The sequence below is a fragment of the Papaver somniferum genome, chromosome 10, assembly GCF_003573695.1.
Source record: "Papaver somniferum cultivar HN1 chromosome 10, ASM357369v1, whole genome shotgun sequence".
Lineage (NCBI taxonomy): Eukaryota > Viridiplantae > Streptophyta > Magnoliopsida > Ranunculales > Papaveraceae > Papaver > Papaver somniferum.
This window is the reverse complement of record NC_039367.1, coordinates 19,806,267-19,826,797: the sequence shown is the minus strand read 5'-3', so window position 1 is coordinate 19,826,797 and position 20,531 is coordinate 19,806,267. Positions and strand designations below refer to the sequence as shown.

Sequence of the window (20,531 nt, the reverse complement as noted above, 5' to 3'; positions counted from 1 at the left end):
AAACAATTGATATGGAATATGAATGGTGTGAACTTTGGTGACAGTTCGTTTCTATACATGTATATATGTTATATCTATTTTTCAGTTGCTTGATTTTTTTTTTTTTTTTTTTTGAGTTTAGCTTCTTTTGATTTTTGCCACAAATTATGATTGAATTATTCATGGCATTAAAAATATGATGCAAAGATACCCGTGATCTTGATCAAGAATACTCATATATTCCCAAAAATGCTAGAGTTGATAAGGATGAAAACGAGGTTCACCTTCGATTGGTTAAATGTCTCATTCAAAAATAAATTTATTATGGATGCTAGAAAATGATTCTAAAGTTCTTTGTTCTTTGGGTTTTACATCGTAACTCTAATGTTTTTTTCTTTTTTGTAGGATGATGAAAATAGGCTTATTCGATTGCTAAAATGAAAATCAGACCTATGGCGTAAGATTAAATTTTTGGTGAGTCATTTTATATGTATATATATTCGTTACCCATTGTTCCATTTCTACAGCGAGTATAATGAAAATCATTATTTGTATTTTTTGATTTTTCCCATCACACAATGAGTAGAAATTATTTTTAAAAAGAATAATTGTTTATATTTTGTAGGTTGTTAAAGGATGGATAATTTGTTTTTTTTTTAAAGATATGGGTCAAATATGTTTTTATTTTTTTTATTTTTTGATTTTCTATGGTTTAAACATGGCTGCAGCATTTATTTATTTTTCAGTTTATTTTTTTAGTGGCGCATTTATTTTTCAGTTTATTTAGAGGTTATTAATATCTCCAAAATGGAAGGAGATTACAAACACCACAGCCGCTAGACGTCTTCGGTTGGGATGAGACTGGGATGGTCGGGTCACTTATTTGTCTCTCAAAATGTTATCTATCGGTCCAAGGCTCAAAAACCTATGTTGTTTTGTATTATAGATTGATCTTTTTTTGTCTAAGAAAAGAAAAGTGGCTAATCTTGGTAAGCCATCCGTATAATTTTCAAATGATGTGAAATCATCATTCAAAACTTTGTCTCTCTGCATTCTTTTGTGGGAATTGAATTATTGTCCCTCCTTTTGGTGGACTTTGCAAATATCCTTATCACACAATAAATATATCCCTACTTTCTTTAAAAGAAATCAATTTAATTATCAATACCAACTTTATCCTCACAAATATCCTTATCACCAGATTCAGATCTAAACTCTCTTTCTTCTTCTCTTCCACAAACAGCGACCACCTTCTTCGTCGCACCACCGCCATACCAGCACCACTTCCACTTACGCCATCACCTCTTATCACCATCAGTATCACCGTCTCCTTCTAAAGAATCTATTTAGATCGATTTCCTCTTTATTCAACTACAAATCTCAAATCTGGTGATTGTTCAACGAGAAACAATGATGGTATGTACTTGATTCGCATTCCCTTCTCGAACCCTCGTTTTTTATTTCATTGATGATGAAGATTTTAAGTTTGTTACTTGATTTTTCAGTTTAATTTATGATGATGGAGATATCGATGGAATTGATGATGCATATTTTGCGATGCTTATGGTTGTATTTGATGATGTAGATGGAAGAAGGTTAAAAAGATGTAATTGATAATGGAGATTGTGGTGGTTCTGGTTGGAATGATATGGTTGTGGTGAGGCTAGAGTATTGAAATTGTTGATGAAGATAGTGGTGGTATTGGTTTTTGTGATGGTGGTGGTGGATTTCTGTGTGATTGTTGGTGTTTAGCTTCAGATGGAGAGCTTGGTCTTGAAGCTGTTGCTATTTATGAAGTTACACGTGATGATAAATTGTTGTTGTTTATATGTTTTTACGGGATCAATTGTTGTTGTTGATCCCATTTAATGGATCAACTCCTATTGTTGACCATATTTTTTATGGGATCAAAAACTATTGTTGATCCATTTATGGGATCAACTTCTGTTATTGATCCAATTTTTTAATGGATCAACTACTGTTGTTGATCCTTTCAACAACATTTTCTTGGATTAATATAATGATGCTTGTAGTTTAAATCACACAAATTTCTTCAAATATTGACTAGTGATCCAATGGTAGCATGACTGAATCCATGTCATATGATGCGTGTTCGACTCACGCCAAGTTCACTCCATTTACACGGATCAACTTTCATTGTTGATCCAATTTAGGGGATCAAATACCATTGTTGATCCCCAAAATTGGATCAACTTCTACTGTTGATCCTTTTTTTTGAATCAACTACCGTTGTTGATCCCCTAAATTGGATCAACTTCTACTATTGGTTCTATTTTTATTTGGATCAACTGCTGTTGTTGATACAAAAATATCCGAATCAGTAGTGGCGGTGGTGGACGGCGGCGGTGGCGGCAACGGACTAGTGGTGGTGGCGGCGACAGACTAATGGTGGTGGAGGACTGGTGGTGGTGTAATAGTGGTGGTGGAATATTAGTATTGGTGGCGGTTGGTAGATGGTGGTTGTTGAACGGTGGTGGTGGAATGGTAGTTGAATATTGGTGGGGGTGGTGGTGGTGAAGTGGTAGAGGAAGAAATTTGTTCCATTTTGAAATAAAGAAAAATATTATATGAGTGAGGGTATTAAGGTAATCTAATTTTAAATGGATAAGGTTATTGAAAAGTAGGGACATATTTATTGTTGTATAAGGATATATTTATTGAGTGTCAAAAGCAAGGACATATAAATAATGTACCCCGTTCTTTTAATCTAAAACATATAAATACTGCATTGGTATAAGACGGCCCCGGATCTTTAGTTTCTTTATGGACCATCTGTTCAAAGCTTCTGAGAGACTAAACAGGGTGTTTGGATACAGACTCAAAAGTTATTTTTTAACTTCTGGAAGTCGAAAAGTCAAAGTCAGTTTGACAATAATTTTTCAGAACGACTTCTAAAAGCAGAGTGTTTTGCTTCTGACTTCTACTTCTGGAGAAGCAGAAATCAGAAACAGATTTGTATCCAAACCTGCTATAAGACAATGTTAGCAAAAATCTTCCCCCTTAAAGGCCTTGACAAATAAAACTCTCACATCAAACGGTGATGAAACCCTCGCTTCCTATTAGTCTAGGAATGTCTTTTCTAATGCAGAAGTTATGGTGAGGACACTTGGCATAACTCTATTGGTCATAATAATTAGAATTTGGTTACAATTTGGATACATCAAATACTTAACTGTCTATTAGTAACGGTGTTGAAAAAAGTAGGTAGACAATACTTCTGTCACAGTTTTAACCTAAATTATTTAGTTACACTGTGTTTACACCTATACCTAACTGGACGTTATTAACCCTATGAGTATGAGGTATACAATACTCACGTCAAAAGACTGAGAAAATTTTACCCCTTCAAAATTTAACACCGGGTTCTTATAGATTTTTCACAATTGCGATAGCATAAAAATATCCGCTTGAGCGGAGAAACCAGGGAAGTGAGCTGCTAGCCATCGTTTGCGGATGATCAAAGGAGTCGAATTAAGAGATTTTACACAAATTATTCAGGTACAAGGTGTGTGTTGAATTTGGAAGTGCAAATAAACCTTTTTTTCAAGATCGTTCCAGCAAATTTGACACAAATTATTCAGGTACAATTCAATTCCCGCTACAGGAAAGAAACCTAAATTTTGTATTTTGATTTGTTGTTTTTGAGAAAACCCAAATAGTAATTCAGATACAATTCAATTTTGCCTACGGGTAAAAAAACCTAGATTTTGATTTGTTGTTTTTGAGAAAAAACCAAAATTTATTTATAATTCCACGATTTTGAAATTCTGAGTTTATTTGTTGCCTGTGAGTGTTTATTTGATTTATTTTTTGTATCAATAATCCTGTTAGTCCTAGATCAATGTATTTGTTTAAATCTGTCGGGCTGCTGGGAATTGTTATAGGAGACAACAAAACTTGCAAAGATGGGGTTATCGCAATTGAAGATCCAATATTGGGGAGCAGAGTTTACTCTCTGTTCAGTTTAAAAATTCAGGTATTACTCTGTGTCTCCTGATGATGTTGGTGGTTCCATAAGTAACAGCAGATATTGAATTAGACCGTGTTATATCCTTGAGTATGCGTCTCTGATCTATCCATAGTAAACAAAGTATTATATCCTTGAGTCTGTGTTACTAAATCTAAGGGCTTCCGTTATTGTCCATAACATTTGTAGGTGAGAACATGAGACATGGTTTTCTGATACGTTTTTTCACTACAGATCAAAACAGTTTGAATATAACACGGTTTTGCTGCCCAAAGTAATGTCTAAAAAACCTATAAAGATAAGGTACTTGGTCCAGTAAGGTGTAGCCAATTTGTCGTATGAGTGCATCATCACATGTGAATTTTACAATATCTGATAGGTTTTCCATCTTGATGAATCTCACATGTGAATTTTACAATATCTGATAGGCAGGTGTGACTAACTTGGATCCAGTGAAGTCTATCCATCATTGTTTTGTCCTTGGTGGGTTATTGTATGGTTGGTTTGCATAAAGCATTAAGGGAAAATGAGGGCAGTAAAATAGTTTGTTCAAAGATCAGTAATCTAACAAATTCATACACCAATTTGTTATTTCTTAATTTGTTCATAGTAACATAGTTTATCCAAGTTCATCACTTGATGGAAAAATGAAGGCCCATCACTTTTCCTAAACTATAAACTAATGCTAGAGATATTTCCATCCACTTCGCAATTCAAGCTGCTGATTCCGAGGTATATAGATGAAGCTGTTTTTAGCACTATTTTGTGAAATGGTTCAAACTTAGATTGTTGTTGGATTTTTGGAAGGTTCAAACTTAAGTTTTTGTTAGATGAGAAGAACAAAATCATCGGATAGTAAGCTTGATTATTATTTATGTAAGCTTGATTATGGGAATATGTTTGTGGAATAATAGAGACAACTATGTACATTGTAGCGCACTTCCGCAATCAAGATCTCATTGCAACTTTTTTCTTTTCGTTAGGCAGTAAAAATTTGGAAAATGATCTGGATAATCGCTACTACTTGAATTGGGATGCTAAATGCAATGGTCAAGGCCATCAGCAGGTTGTGTTCATTTCTCCGTCTCGAAGCTAGCACTCTGCTGTCTTGCTGGTACCAATTCTATCTTGACAAGTGAGAAATGTTTGGCGATTCCCACCAATGAATTCGACGCGTAACAAAATTAGCAAAGCGACCACCTCATAGTCATAGTTCATGCAATGATTTGATCATTTTATTAAAATAACCATAGTTCATGTGATAATTTAATACTAAATTTTCAGGAGGCATGGGAAGTCGGTGGTGCCTAAACTCCTCCATGCGGGGACTACGGTTGTGGTTCTAAAATTGGCTTTTCAGGGCACACCTATCTTTTAGTATTCCCGTGATAGCTTATCTTGAATTGTTGTTCTACTGGGCGTTCATGGCATAGTGGTTTATATTCCTGAATTAAGTTAATACTTAATAACCTATTCTATGCATGATGTATCTAGCTCTCGGATGAAGGTGAAGGAAATTGAAGGTACACCTCTTCTGGATGAAGACTCCTTGAAAGCTTTGGTCCGACTCCCGAGGCTAGCATAGGTACCATTCAGTTTGAGTAACTATAGTTTGGATAGATCTCGAGTTCTGTCCTGACCAGATATATGAAAGATTTTATTGCACATGCTAGCTACAAGTAGGTCAAAATGGTCTTTGCGCTTTTAATTTTGGGACTATGGTTATTTACAAGTTGTAACGGATCATGAACTATGCAACATGGAAACACTCTTTAACTATTTTATTTGTTTGCTTTTTATTCCGATTTGACTGGCGAACCTCTCACTTTTGTTATGATTTGAAAAATTAATACCTCTGAATATATACCTAATTAGTGTGTTAATTGAACTGTATTAGTAATATCTGTACAAAATCAAAGAAGATTGATAAACAAGAGAAGTGAGTGGTGGTGGATATCGGCAGTTGAACTCCTAAAATATGATGGTAATTCTGTATTCAACAAAAAATGTTGGCTACTGCTAATGGACCTTATAGTGAGGTACGTATATCACTTCTTGAATCATTTTGATGTGTTTTGAATTTTGGGTATTGTTCTTCGAGGTTGAAAGTGATTACTTTGTAGACCCATAGAGTCATAAACCATAGTTGATCTAGAGATGAAAACTACTTGGCTCAATTACACGAGTACTACTTTCCTCAATTACAGGAAGTGCTTATAAGGTGAACATAAAAAGAAAAGGAACAAGTAAGAACATTGTTTTTGACTATTAAACTATAATTTCTATTACTAATTTTTGTTGCTTTTTTCTGTAACTTCCTGATGGATATAGAAGGGTTCAAGAGATTTGGTTTGAAGGAGCAAATGTGCAAATTATGTCATACTATTTCCGAGATGGGTTTTCCATTGTTAAAGAACTGCAAGATAAATAGATTTTCTTGGATGCTGGCTCTGATATTAGATGGGTTGGAGATGATCAAAGAATTCTGGGAGTACATGTTGGTCGACAATCAATTAATTGCACTTCAAATTAAAGAGTGCAGCATCGCCAGGTAATTTCCGTACTTCTATTGGAGAGAAATTCTTTTATCCCATGGTTAGACCGTCCTGTTGTGAACATGTTGAGACAAACCAAGAGATGATGTACTCTTAAAATGACTTCCATACCTTGCAGAACACCCTCACGACAAGTTAGGCTGTAAAACTTTAACAATGTATGTTGATTGTTTAACCATGCTTGAAAACTTGGCCTTACTGATGTTTCTTTTGCAACTATCTTAACATGTACATGTGATTTAAAAGGAACATAGTGACATGCCACTGAGTGTGGCGTATCGATTCGACCAGTTTTTTTTTGAACAAAGCTTGAAATCACTTCATTATTAAGCTCCAACATTTCTCTTCTTCTTCCTCTTAATCACTTCCCTCTTCTCCTCCACTTCATCTCTTTTTCTTTCTCTCTTAGTATACTTACTGATTTTGCATCTGTTTCGTTGCATAGAAGGGAAAGATCGTTGATGAAAATGATGCTAGATCCAACAAAGAAGGTTTTTACAATGAAGATTTTAGGAAGTTTTTAGGTAATGTTACTGTTTCTACGTGGATTAGTTTAAATTGCATTATGAAGTTGAGATTTCCCTTTCTATAACCTGTGTTCTGTAATCAATCATGTTCAGTGAATTGGACGTAATAGCTTAAAAGCACATGGTACAGAACATAGTCATTTGGAGTAATTTCGTAGCAATATCGAACCACAATGCACAACTATCGAGTCCAGTACGTAGCAAGGTTACATGTCAATTTCTTTGAAAGAAAAAAAAAAGGGTTTAACACATCACGACGGGGCGGAGGGATGCCCTGTGCACATCAAATCCAAAACATATTGTCACGGGGCTGCATACCAAGTAAAAAGAAGAAAAATGTACGCCAAATCCAAAACGCATTGCCATATGGAGGGGCGAATGAAGTGAAAAAAGAAGAAAAATGCCCGGTGCGTAGCACGGGCATAAATCTAGTAGTATATTATATTATATTATATTATTACGGGTTCTTTTCTCTCTCTTCTCTGCTAATTGGGCGTAATTTTAGTGGCCGATTCAACCATTTTCTTCTTCTTATCTTATTTAAGAGAAGCCATAATTATTTCCCTTTATTACATTTGAGCACGATTTGGCATATCTTGAAGACAGATGGGGGCACGATCTGCCTCGTTGTGTCAACGAGATTTTTTAAATAACGACGAAATAAGTCTTATAACACACATGTACCTCGCTGGTAAACTGGCAGTTGAAAAATCTGTGCATCCGTAAATGTCTGTCCTGTACCTTGTATACTTCCAGTGATTCAAACCCAGAAAGGGTTAGAAGATTTCCATTAAAACAGCTGAAATCAAAAATGGGTAAAATCAGTTTAATGTTATGTCTCATTTTAGTTTTTCCGGTAGTGTTAGTTAATGGCCAGAAGAAGAAAGATGAAATTAGAGTGTTTGAGCTCAAGAAAGGGAATATTGCTAGTATTAAGTTCACTAATTGGGGCGCATCTATTATGTCCCTTGTTATTCCTGATAACCAAGGTATATTTATTTTTTTCTCTTCTCAATCAAAAAAATTCCATTCTCTTTTATGCCTATAATAATAATAATTGTGAGTGCAACTTATTGATATCTATTTCTTCATTTTTCAGGGAAATTAGCTGATGTTGTTCTTGGATATGATTCTGCTCAATCATACAAGGTACTCGAGATCTCTCGAATTATTCGTTAATATAAGTTTCCAACTTAGGTCTTTAGTGGGATCACTTAAATGAATTTATCATTGCATCAGAGGGGCATATGCAAATTGCCCTTATAATCCAAGCAGATTAAGGTTTTGATTCATATCTTTGTAATTCAATTGATTACAGACAGACACGACTAACTTTGGTAGGACCCTGGGGAGAGTGGCGAATCGAATTGGAGGAGCTAAGTTTACATTGAATGTGCCAATGATGGGAATAATACACTTCATGGTGAGTATGTACATATGGATTAGTAATGCTAATATCTTATGCTTACCGGAATCATTTGACTCTCCGGAGTTGGAGTCTGCTGAACAATACCCTTTATCTACTACTTTTCAGGTGGAGCTATTGGATTTAACAATGTGATTTGGAAAGTGAAAAGTTACAAACCAAATATCAAAACTCCTTCAATCACTTTCAGCTATGATAGCTTCGATGGTGAACAAGGTATTAGACTTTTTACATTTTGCTTACAGAAGCATAATTACCAAGTTTCAGTACTATTATAAAGTCTAATTATGCTGGCAGTACAGAATTTCCTGGGAAGGTAACGGTATCGGTCACATACGGAATAATAACAGAATTGCCAGGGTATCGATCTACCTTATTTGTGACCATGAGAGCAAAGGCTATAAACAAGGCAACACCAGTCAACCTTGCTCACCATACATATTGGAACCTCGGTGGTCACAACAGTGGTGACATCTTATCTTACAATGTTCAAATTTTCGCCAAGCACATTACACCAGTTGGTTCCGACCTAATCCCACCGGCAAGATTACCCCAGTGAAGGGTACACCATTTGATTTCTATGCTATGCGTACGGTTGGAAGTAGGATCAAGCAGCTTCCTGGGGGGTACGACGTCAATTACGTGATACATGAGCCTACATCCAAGATACAAGACAGGCTGATAGCAATAGTGTCTGAAAGCAAATCTGGTAGGTGGATGGAGTTGTGGACTGATCAACCTGGTGTACAGTTCTACACTTCTAATTCACTATCAAATGTGAAGGGGAAAGGAGGATATGTCTATGGGCAGTATGGTGCACTTTCTTTAGAAACTCAAGGTTTCCCTGATGCAGTTAATCACCCTAACTTTCCTTCTGTTATTGTGAACCCTGGCGAGGCTTACATTCATCGCATGCGTTTTACATTCAGCGCTGTACCAAGTAAGAAATATGCGGACATTTGATGACATCATTTGTCTCATAATCACATTCTGGAGGAGATTTCGGAACGATGATCCGGAACTGTTCTTGTTACAAACTTCATGTTAATGCGAATGAATTCGCTGTCATATTCTGTGTAGGTTGTTTACATTTCAACAAAGTAAATATGTACAATGTGAATGTGAATTCTGAGAGCACTTGTCTAGGTTTTTCAATTATGTATTGAATTTGTACTGTCAAATTTTCATTATTGTCATACTGATATTTTTGTTGTACAACATTATTAATCAGTATACTTCAGGGAAAATAAATTTATATTGTACTGGGACCTTGGGTTACCTTTTTTCGGCAAAACAGTGATATTGACATATTGTTGGGTCTCTCCATGGCCAGCGGCGATGCTAGAAACTCAACCAAGGGGAAGCAAAATTCCATTAGGGGTAGCAAGAAAGCAAAATTAGGCAACACTCTGCATTCGCCACTGTCCATGGCCTGAAATTCTAAATTTGCCAACACTCTAATTTTGATTCCGAACTCATTTGGGGGAACAAATGTGATGCAGTGTAAATTTTTACCTTCTGGTTCAGGGTTCATACCACTACACATCAGTGAGTCGTTGACTCCCTGTGGTCTTGATATCCCAACGTCCATTTCCAACAGAACCTAGATAATAAAACAGAATACCCTCAGAGATAAAACCCCAAAATGAGTGAAAAAAAAGTTATAGAAAGATGGCTTTATTGACATCTTCAATTGTTTCAGTTTCAGTTGGGAATTATCAGAAACAGTTGTTTTCTAGGGTTACTTCCCAAAGACAAACACAAACAGGTTTTCATCTTTTTCTTCTTACAATCTTTGTTTCAATTTTTGAATTTTCAGGTGTGTGCTAAAATTTTAAACTTTGACTGTATATTTAGAATTGACTACGAACCCTAGGTTTTGCTTACCAATTTTGATAACCCAGTGTAGAGTTCATTTGCATTTTACCAGTTTTGATAGGAAATTCTATAAAAGAGATGATTAATTGAAACTCATATGAGGGTTTGCCTTGCATTTGAATGCAATCAGATTCGTGGGCGTAATATGGTTTTTGTTTAGGGACTAACGGCGGGTGGATTCACATCTCTGACGTACTGAATTCTAAGGGAGCTCGTTCTAAAACTAAGTCACGCTCAACAATGTGTTCAGCATTGAACAGCGAGAGTTATGAGGAACCAAAGCAAGTATGGATATGGACTGAGAACAAGCAAGTAATGACTACTGCCGTTGAGAGAGGATGGAACACACTCATTTTCACATCTCAGAATAAAGACCTTGCAGATGAGTGGTCATGTAAGCTACTACTCTGTGACTTAATCTTTTTATGCATTATCATTTTCTCGGCACCAGATTTTCAATGAAAGAGTTACAATGTGCTGCTTAACAAAGTTTCTAATTTCAAAATGTTTTCGTGTCTTGTAGCGATTGCTTTGATAAATCCTCTATTTATTGGGGATGGAGCGATTTTAGATAGCGAGAAGAAAAAAGTTGCCTCATTTTCTGAAATATCTACTCCCGAACAGTTGCAACAACTTCAACCAGATGATTATGAGGCGAAAAATGTTGTTATAAGTTTGCCAAACTGGCAGGTCTGCATTCGGATCAAGAACAACCTTGTCTTTTCTTTTTCTTTATTCACAATTGATCTTGTTGCTCAGTACACACTTCATGGTTGTGAATTTACTAGGTGATACCTGCAGAGAATATAATCGCAACCTTCCAAGGAAGCCAGAAAACAGTTTTTGCCATCTCAAAAACTCCCTCAGAAGCACAGCTTTTCCTTGAGGTGTGTTGCATTAAGAAATTTTAACATGAATTGTGTAGGAAACTAGCTAAATTAGTAATATTTATTAGAGGTGCACCCTTTAAATACCTGTAAATGTTTTTATTAGGCATTGGAGCTCGGTCTTGGTGGAGTTGTTTTGAAAGTTGAAGACATTGAAGCTGTTCTTGAGTTGAAGGTAAGTTCTAGCATCGGAGGTCTAGAATGCTCAAAGCTCATTTTTCTTTTCTTAATCGGTTATAGGGGATGTTTGGAAAATTACTACGTAAACTCATCCGTCCTTTCTTCTCTCATCATGGTTAATTTACTCAGAACTATCTTGACAGAAGAAATGAAGCTAGGAACTTGTTAGGTCTGTCCAAAGCTACTGTAACACGAGTTGAAATAGCTGGAATGGGTGATCGTGCATGCGTGGATCTTTGTAGCTTAATGAGGCCTGGCGAAGGACTTCTGGTCCGTTCCTGCATTGTTTCTATCCTCTGTTGGCTATGTTTATATATTTTGCGAACAAATATATTTTTTCTGTGACTCTAACCTTTAACTGTTTTAGGTTGGATCTTTTGCAAGAGGCCTTTTCCTTGTTCACTCAGAATGCATGGAATCAAATTATATTGCTAGCAGACCTTTTCGAGTCAATGCAGTGAGTGTTAATTTTTGAGCGCCTAAAGTTGATATTATATCTGATAGTAGTTTGGCCCTAGTGGAATAGATTCGCTTTACTCAAAAGTTCGACTCTCTTTGAAATGCTTGCAGGGACCAGTACATTCCTATGTTGCTGTTCCAGGAGGGAAAACTTCCTATCTTTCAGAGTTGCAAACTGGAAAAGAGGTTATTGTAGTTGATCAAAGTGGGAAGCAAAGGACAGCAGTTGTAGGGCGCGTAAAAATAGAAAAGAGACCACTCATTCTTGTGGAGGCAAAGGTTTGTTCACGTTAAAATCTTATTCGATATTCGATAAGTAAAGCTCTTTTTAGTAAGGATTATGTTTATCTTACATAGTTACATAAGCCCCTTTAGAGTGTAAATTCGTGCACCCCTAAAAACCGGGGTGCTCAGGTACTCCTCTTTTCATTGGATAAACCATTTTGCAAACCACTATGTTGTTTTCAAATCTCACATTCCCAATGGAAATGCAAATACAAATCAAAGCATAGTGATCTTTAAAATGGATTACCTAATGGAAAGAGGGGTACTTGTGCACCCAAGTTTTTGGGGGTGCAGAAATTTGGATTCATCCCTTTATGGACAAACTTTTGGCATAAAGTATCAAAATGAAATGTGGAACCTTTTTCATTATTCTGAGCTGTTGCTGATACTAATCATGTACTATCATTTTTTGAATTCCTGGCAGTTGCAACAAGAACCTGAAAACCAAACGTTCTATAGCATCCTTTTACAGAATGCAGAAACTGTTGGATTAGTTTGCCCCTGTCAAGGTCCAGTCTGACTCTCTACAATTCTGGCTCTTACTTTGTGTTGATGGGATCTGGCAGATTTTATAACTATCCCTAATATTTTACAGGTACTAATAAGCCAACCAAAACTGCAATTCCTGTGACTTCACTCAAAGTTGGAGACGAGATTATGGTGAGAATTCAGGGTGGTGCCCGGCATACAGGAATCGAAATTCAAGAATTTATTTTCGAGAAGTGAGTATGCAACAAATAGCAAGAGTTATTCATTAGTTCTAGTTTACGGCCAACCTTACTAGCAGCTTCAATTCAAACATGTACTGTGGCATGTTAAATGAAAGCAGAGGGCACTAAGTAGTTAGTCATTAACTTATGGTTAAGTACTAATGGCACTTTTGAGTCGTTAAATGACGTCTATAAATATCGAACCTTTTTACATGCGGCCCTTGTCCTTGTTTCTGTTCTTACCCTTTGGAAGCTATCCCATTCACCTATAGTGGTATGTGTATGTGGTACAAGCAACCCAGCTGTCTTCAGGCTCCTACTCAAGCAAGTGATTCTTGATTTGATTAGCCAGTTCTGTAATTCTAGACTTTTACATGACCCAAGCTGCTATATAATCACGGGTCTTTGGCATACTTCACATGAACTCATATGCCTCAACAACCAGTCCTGCTCGACATAGAAAATCCACCATGCATCCAGTGAAAATGTTGCTATACCATTGACAGAGAGCACTTAATGCCTCCATGCTGAAAACAAACATAACCAGGTGGAAATCTTTTCCTTGCATCTTGAAAATCTCTAGTAAGACCTGCATGGTAGTCCGGTTTCCATCAAGATCTTGTTTAAGTATCTGGATCTTTCAGACTAGTGCAGGCGCCGAAGTAGCAGATATCTTAGCGGCTTTATGCAACTCGGTGAATATATATGGACGCAAATTTCTAATTGGAGTTTTGAATACATGGCCTATGCATCGATGCAGGCTTTAACGAGGTATAATTGTGTCACATTGGGGCAATCAAGTTCCCGAGAATAAAAGTGGGTTTCTATTATTTTTGCATTTGTCTGAGAAAGTTGGGCGATCAATATATGGGTATTTCACAGTTTAGACAGTTGGGATTAGTTGGGCTAGATTTATTAGTTTGATTTTGCGAGAAAAAAATCTTGATGATATCAGAACCTGAAAGGTTGCTGTGGAGCCATTTATCTTCTGAAGACTTTCATGGAGCAACTGTCGCCAGGATATGGCAGTAGGCAGCAGCTATTTATGTGGGCCATGGAATGATGGGTCTCCTATAATAACCTTGTATGAAACCATATGAACATAAATAACAGTTTTTAAGTATTTCAATACTACTGTGTGTTTCTGATACGCAACTGTCAGTATTGCAATTCTGGCAAATGTTTGAGAAAGACTTTTAATCTTAAAGTGCGGCGCAAATAAAAGCGAAGGAAGAACCTTAAGTTTACCTTCTGTTTCTTTTTTTATCAGAGATACAAAAACCTTGTACATACAGCCATACTGCGTTAAGACTGTAGATTGGATTTGTTTCAGGAAAATGAAACAACCCATGAATACAAACATACTAATTGTGTAAGCACAATAACACTTCAATATCGTAGAGTATATGGGAATAACTACACTAGTAAGGAAGGAACTGGCCGAAGTAGCTCAGATTCAAAAAATTGGGAAAGAACCCAGAGATGGCTGATTCTATGATATACAATGGAAAAGCTAGATTTGACGACTATGTTTATCCACTTTGTTGGCGAACTTGAGGTGACTGCTTGCAGGTAGCAATGGTGACCGAGAGGGCAAGGGGGATCGAGAAGGCAGAGGGGAGCCACGAGGAGTAAGATTCGAAGGTGTAGAATGATGATGACTATGTCTCAAAGGGGATCTGCTTAAGGGACTGCACTGCTCTGATGGGGAGTTTCTAACCAAGTTCCTTGGAGCTTGTATTTCTTCTAGTTTCTGTAAGACCTCGGCCATTTGTGGTCGAACTTTAGGGTCTTGGCTTAGACACTGTAAGGCAAGGGTTGCAGCCATGAATGCTCCTTTCTGCGGATACTGACCTTCCATCTTTGTGTCCATAATTCGGAATAGCTTACGCTTGTCACTCAAATACGGCCTTGCCCAATCAACTAGATTCTGTTCCACACCAGACTTACTCTTGTCTACAGCACGACGTCCTGACAGGAGTTCTAATAATACAACCCCAAAGCTGTAAACATCACTCCTGGCTGATAATCGACCTGCTCAAGTAATACATTTTTAGTGATTGATTTCTTCAAACTTCATCGGTTTCTATTATCCAGTGGTAAATAATTTGCTTGTTTAACCAGGTGAAACTGTTAAAATGAAGAAAGAAAAGGAAAGTAAAGCTAATTTACACAAACCTGTGGCAACATATTCTGGTGCAGCATAGCCTTGAGTACCCATGACTTCGGTTGAAACGTGAGTCCTGTCACCAGTAGGGCCGGCCTTCGCCAAGCCGAAGTCAGAAAGCTTTGCATTGAATTCCTGCAATAAAATCATATATACCATAAATTCAAGGCAATTTTAGTTTATGCGGAAAAACACTGGCTTTCAATTTTCATTTGCTTGCGGAACATACCACGTCTAAAAGGATATTAGAAGCTTTGAAGTCACGGTATATGACTTGCGATTCTGCATCATGCAAGAAACAAAGTCCCCGAGCAGCTCCAGTGGCAACTTTCATCCTAATTGCCCAAGAAAGTGGTTGAACACCTCCTGCAACAGAAAACACAAATTACAGTTAGTAGTTAGAAATACAGCAAACTTTGCTTCCGATTATTTCAGAAATTTATAACGAATAGGAGTTTTTCATTTTGAGATTCCTTCACTTACTTCTGTATAAATGGTTTTCCAGACTGCCCTTGGGCATGAACTCATAGACCAAAAGCCGATTCTCGCCATCCATGCAATATCCAATGAGTTTAACAACATGTTGATGATGAAGCATGCCAAGATAGTTAACTTCCGTCTGTTTTAAGGACACTCTAATATTATTAGCAAAGCAGAAAAACCCATGCAAACACTCAAAAGAAGCGAAAGGAATCAAGGAACCTACCAACCACTCCTTGTGACCTTGGAAACCTTCAGGTTTAAGCTTCTTGACAGCAACAACCATGCCGGAACCAGGCCTTGAAGGTGCTAGAGTTTGATTATCAATCCATCCTTTGTAAACACAACCGAATCCTCCTTCTCCGATAAGACTATCGGGACGGAAGTTTCTCGTTGCACTCTTCAGTTCACTGAAAGTGAATGCCTTCAAATTTGGGCATGACAGAATCTCACCTTCAGATCTTGGTGTGGGAAGAGTAGTAGAAGGCGGGGATATACTCGTTGCACTTGAGATTTTTGAGCCACCTATAAATATAAAATCAAGAATTTAGCAAATTCTATGACAAATAAACTCATAAAATGAAGATCAAACACTGAAAAAGCAAAAGAATATGTTCGTTTAAGAAGGTCACCTGAATTGTTGGTAGAAGTATTAGTTGTTGAGGATTGAACATTATCTACTTTCCCTGAACTACCAAAACAGTTACCCATGGAATACGGCGATACTCCGAACTCAAAATCTGTTCATTGTTGATGATATCTTCTTCTTCAGTTCCTTTGAAAGTACAATAACAAAAAAGTCACAACAGACCAAGATAATATAAAAACACTCGCAAACTCCAGGTGGGAAACCAATCCTAAGATAGCGTGTGCACTTAGCAGCTATAGTTGTTATATTTTATACATTTTGACCAAGAAAGTGGTTGCCCAACTTATTTATACATTTTCCTTTAGACTAAGATGAAGTGCTCAAAATACCCTTCGTCTTTTTTTTTTTAATTCTAATGTGAAAGCCGGATTTAAGCCCTATATGAACCCAACCAGTTGGACTGCCCCATTTCTGACCCTATACTATTAGAGCAAGTCTTATGGTGGAATCCATCCATCTTCCATCTTCCACGCCACCTCATCATTTGGAATTATGGATAGAAGTGCAAGCGTAATAGTGGAACAACAAAAACGCTAATCTTAATGGAGCTAAAAAAACGCAATTAAGAATTGAGCTAAAAAAACGCAATTAAGAATGAAGCTTTTTTTTAGCTGTTAGATTTCAACAACTCATTTTAAATCTACGGATAAAAAGAAAACACAATTAAGAATGGAGCTAAAAAACACGCAATTAAGAATGAATCTTTTTTTCAGCCTTTAGATTTCAACAACTCATTTTAAATCTACGGATAAAAAAAACTCAATTCTTAATTGCGTTTTTTTAGCTCCATTCATAATTGAGTTTAACGTTATTCTTAATTGCGTTTAGATGGATTCCACGAACCCTTCCACCAAACCATGGAACCTTGTTTGGATTTTCTGTGGAAAACCCCAACTTGAAAGCCACTAGACTTGACATTGCATGAATTTTCCACACTTGGAATAGGTTGGATTCCACCATAAGACTTGCTCTTACAAGTACAACCTTTTAGATGGATGAGATTGAATACCTGATTTGCTTCTTACTCGAATCGGAGGCAAGACACTATCACTATGAGTAAGTTCAATTTGCATGGATTCTCCGTAAAGTCATGGTTGGATAGTGGGAAGGAGAATTTTATTCCGTGAAGCATATTCATCCTAAACTCATCTATAGTATTTCTACAAGTTTTGGATTCCCGTGTTTTGTGAGGGGTTTTATCATTTCTATGGGTTTTGATTTCCCCTGCATTGTAAGAAATTTTATTTTCACTCTCCCTCTATTTCTATTTACTAAATGTGCAAATGGAATTACGTTAGGAAAAGGTGACTACATTCTCTCCAAGGCTCCAACCAAATACTCAATAAAATAGCTAGTGTCATGGCTTAGAACAGTTACCATCCTCCTAAATTGTTCTACTTATTGGATATGGAGGAGGCAACGTCAGCTAGTTTGACAAAGATTTTTCTTTTTTTCTTATTTCTTTTGCTTGTTGATCGGTAAATAAATATAATACTAACAAGTCTCGAAATCTTTTTTCCTATTTTTTTTATAGAAAAAAACTTAGGCCTTAAAGACCGGCACCTAAGACTGATACAAGGTGTTGGCAATGATTGGACCAGCCACCTTGCCATCGTTATTCTTACAAAAGAGAGCTAAATTAAAAGTATCCATATTTTGGAGGCGATGGATAAGAGTGAGTCTCAATAAAACAAAAGTTACTGGAGTGATTTTAAATTCATCTTGGTGAGTGTTTCTTTCATGGTAGCTTAGATGAAATCTTCCTTGGACAGTTTCATGGTATAAAAGCTTGAAACAAGTGAGATGTCCCATTGATTCATCATATATCTCTATGTTGGTGCTCTGCATTTCTTTGGCCCATTGGAAAACTAGGTCTGCTCCTCCTGTTACTCCCCAAGCTCCACAAGTCTCGAACTCATATCACTTGTATGATCACTTAATTATTTTATCACTGTATTACATAAAAAATTGACTTCCATAAAAAATCAATGTAGTTTATTATCCCTTTATTAATTTCTTTATTTTAAAGACGTGAAGTGAGACTTGTTGAAATATCGTTACTTGTGGGAGATATTGTTAGAGGGAAATAGATTTTATCCATAGAGTCATTTCAGGGACGGTCCTATCAAGGGGATAAGTGAGGCTATAGCCCGTCCCTGTTTTCTATTAACTTGTTTTTAGTATGCAAATTATTTTGAATTATGGATTTAACCCACCATTGCTCAAGGTAATTTCTTGTCGTCGTAGAGTTTAGCCCATAATATAAGAATATTATGCTCAAAACAAAACAAAAAAAAATCATCCACATACTTGTCTTGTGTTTTTTTTTCATTATTTATAAATTTATTACTCTTATGCCTTCAATTTCGTTTCAATGTTTATTTAATTATTTCCACATCTATCCAATGTTCAATGTGCTTCAAACAAAAAGAAAACGTAATGTTCTTGCCAAAAATTTGCCGCGACCTTCAATCGCCTTGCCAACCAACAACATTCTAGCCCCATTCTAAACAAAATCTTGGGTCTGTCCCTGAGTCATTTAATATTCTTTATATAAAAACAGAGTTTTTTCGAGCGACGTGGTTAATCGGATCTTCTGGTTGATTCTGGCCCCACCATTTTAAATTTCAGCCAATAGAATTTCAAAAGAATCTTTTGGACCCACAAAATATCATTTGGCCAATCACATTCTAAAAAATAATTACCTAAAATTACCAAATCTTATATTATCTTATAAAATTATGAAACAAAAAAATATAACTTTATGTAATTATTTTAATCATAAAATTAATTTTAGAATTAAAAAATATATATATTTCGGAAAGATCACATCAGGATATGCAATATCCATCATGATTTCATCATAAAAAAAAATATTGTCCGATGTCCAATTACACTTTTTATTAAAAAAAACTCATCTAATTACAACCCCAAACTATCGATAATTAAAACCATTGATTTCAATTACAATTAAACTTCCAAATGAGATTAAATTATCGAATTATTGGTCAAAATTTAAAAGCAAATCTGTGGATGGGCACAAATCAAACTTCTACTAATTAAATTACTTCAGATCAAATTTGAATCAATGATAAAAATTGAAAATCAAAATTATAGTTATGGATACTTACCTGTAGATCAAAGTATGTTTCTTCTTCCACAACAATAAATAACTAATCCTGTCAAATAGTCCAAACAAAATTATCGATTAAAATTTTGATGAAAAATACATGATATTAAGCATAATTTTGAGAACGATATTAAGCAAAACAATATTAATAGAAAAGTGCAGTAGATAATCATCATAACGAATTTTAATATTGTTTTTTTTTTGGTAATATTACTTACTTAATTCAGAAAAAATAAAAAATCTTAGACATCTGATTCTACCAAATTTTTTATATACCAAAAGTGAGGCTTTGGAAACTCTAAAATTGGAGAGTTTTTCATATATTTTTAGTAAAAGAAATCTCACTTTTATAATTTTATTCTAAGACATTTTAGGGTATGCACAATATTTTATTGGACAAAAATAATGCAACAAATAAATGTTCGGCATTCTAAATATAGAATGATTAAGCTAAATATACAAAATTACTGCAACAAATATTGCAAGAAACAATCTATTTCCATTTTATGGGAATTTCGGGTTTGGGTGACACTCTATATAAAGCCTTCGAGCAAGGTATTTTTCATTACATTTTCTTTTCTTGTGATTTAATGTTTTTTGTCTTATCTATTTGGTGTTTTTTGTTATGCAGTACCGTGTAACCGATCGGCTCTAATGCGATCTTGAGCATTAACTTGAGGTGAAACAAGATAATATTAGTGCTTTTGAAGCTTGATGATATCGATTTTGAACATACAAATACACTTCTTCTTTTTTTGTCTTAACTGTGATATGATATGATTTCCTATTCAAGATGAGGTGAAAGAAATCATTTCGTTTTATTAGTACATACCTCTCGCTTTCTGGGCACAAGTTTTTCATAACGAGGTAGTATTTTCATTTTTTATCGTCTTTATTTTTTTTCCTATTAATTTTTTTTATAATATGGGATTTGATTTGGTTATAACTTTGTGTAATACGCAGAGATTTGATATGAAAATTGATACACAATGCAGATCGAGACAGGTTTTGAGGAAAGAGGTAGTATTTTAACTTTCGGTTGTTTTCTTTTTTTCAATTGAATCTTTTGATAAAACACAATCTTGAAACTCAAGGGTATTTGATTTATAATGTAGGGTTTTACTTTTTGTTGATTTACAGCAGATTTGTGATTTTGAAAAACAAAAGTTAAGATTGTCGGTGTCTATTTTACTCTCTGTGGGTGATGGATTCTTACTTATTTTTTATTTTC

The 20,531-nt window shown here is 35.7% G+C and overlaps 2 protein-coding genes and 1 pseudogene across 4 annotated transcripts; 2 read left to right on the top strand and 1 right to left on the bottom strand.

The window, feature by feature from the left end:
• Window positions 1–3,394: 3,394 nt before the first annotated feature.
• Window positions 3,395–9,737, top strand: LOC113317826 (annotated as a pseudogene).
• A 138-nt stretch (window positions 9,738–9,875) lies between these two features.
• Window positions 9,876–13,969, top strand: LOC113317824 (3-dehydroquinate synthase homolog). Of its 3 annotated transcripts, none has more exons than XM_026565948.1 (11): window positions 9,876–10,243; window positions 10,514–10,747; window positions 10,877–11,043; window positions 11,142–11,240; window positions 11,347–11,415; window positions 11,550–11,690; window positions 11,788–11,877; window positions 11,991–12,158; window positions 12,589–12,673; window positions 12,760–12,886; window positions 13,529–13,969. In XM_026565948.1, exons 1-11 carry the CDS (start codon window positions 10,147–10,149, stop codon window positions 13,686–13,688), a joined length of 1,437 nt encoding a protein of 478 aa, XP_026421733.1. In that variant the 5' UTR covers window positions 9,876–10,146; the 3' UTR covers window positions 13,689–13,969. The 3 variants fall into 3 exon arrangements, with proteins under 3 accessions (XP_026421733.1, XP_026421735.1, XP_026421734.1); XM_026565950.1 differs by having other exon boundaries at window positions 9,877–10,243; window positions 10,484–10,747; window positions 13,529–13,968; XM_026565949.1 differs by having other exon boundaries at window positions 9,879–10,243; window positions 13,519–13,685.
• Window positions 13,970–14,097: 128 nt separating this feature from the next.
• Window positions 14,098–16,408, bottom strand: LOC113317825 (probable serine/threonine-protein kinase PBL3). The gene is made up of 6 exons (XM_026565952.1): window positions 16,154–16,408; window positions 15,748–16,046; window positions 15,525–15,660; window positions 15,271–15,407; window positions 15,053–15,176; window positions 14,098–14,908 (listed from the first exon to the last, which is right to left on the bottom strand). The coding sequence occupies exons 1-6, from the start codon at window positions 16,230–16,232 to the stop codon at window positions 14,388–14,390; spliced, it is 1,296 nt and encodes a 431-aa protein (XP_026421737.1). The 5' UTR covers window positions 16,233–16,408; the 3' UTR covers window positions 14,098–14,387.
• Window positions 16,409–20,531: the final 4,123 nt, after the last annotated feature.

Bases quoted from the DNA above. Each gene is read 5' to 3' on its own strand.
- LOC113317825 (XM_026565952.1), bottom strand. From the start codon at position 16,232: ATGGGTAACTGTTTTGGTAGTTCAGGGAAAGTAGATAATGTTCAATCC. The intron at 15,177-15,270 runs GTATGTTCCGCA...ATTTTATTGCAG, and splicing joins CTAATATCCTTTTAGACGTG to GAATTCAATGCAAAGCTTTC. The intron at 14,909-15,052 runs GTTTGTGTAAAT...TTACTTGAGCAG, and splicing joins ACCAGAATATGTTGCCACAG to GTCGATTATCAGCCAGGAGT.
- LOC113317824 (XM_026565948.1), top strand. From the start codon at position 10,147: ATGGCTTTATTGACATCTTCAATTGTTTCAGTTTCAGTTGGGAATTAT. The intron at 12,159-12,588 runs GTTTGTTCACGT...AATTCCTGGCAG, and splicing joins TCATTCTTGTGGAGGCAAAG to TTGCAACAAGAACCTGAAAA. The intron at 12,887-13,528 runs GTGAGTATGCAA...AGACTAGTGCAG, and splicing joins CAAGAATTTATTTTCGAGAA to GCGCCGAAGTAGCAGATATC.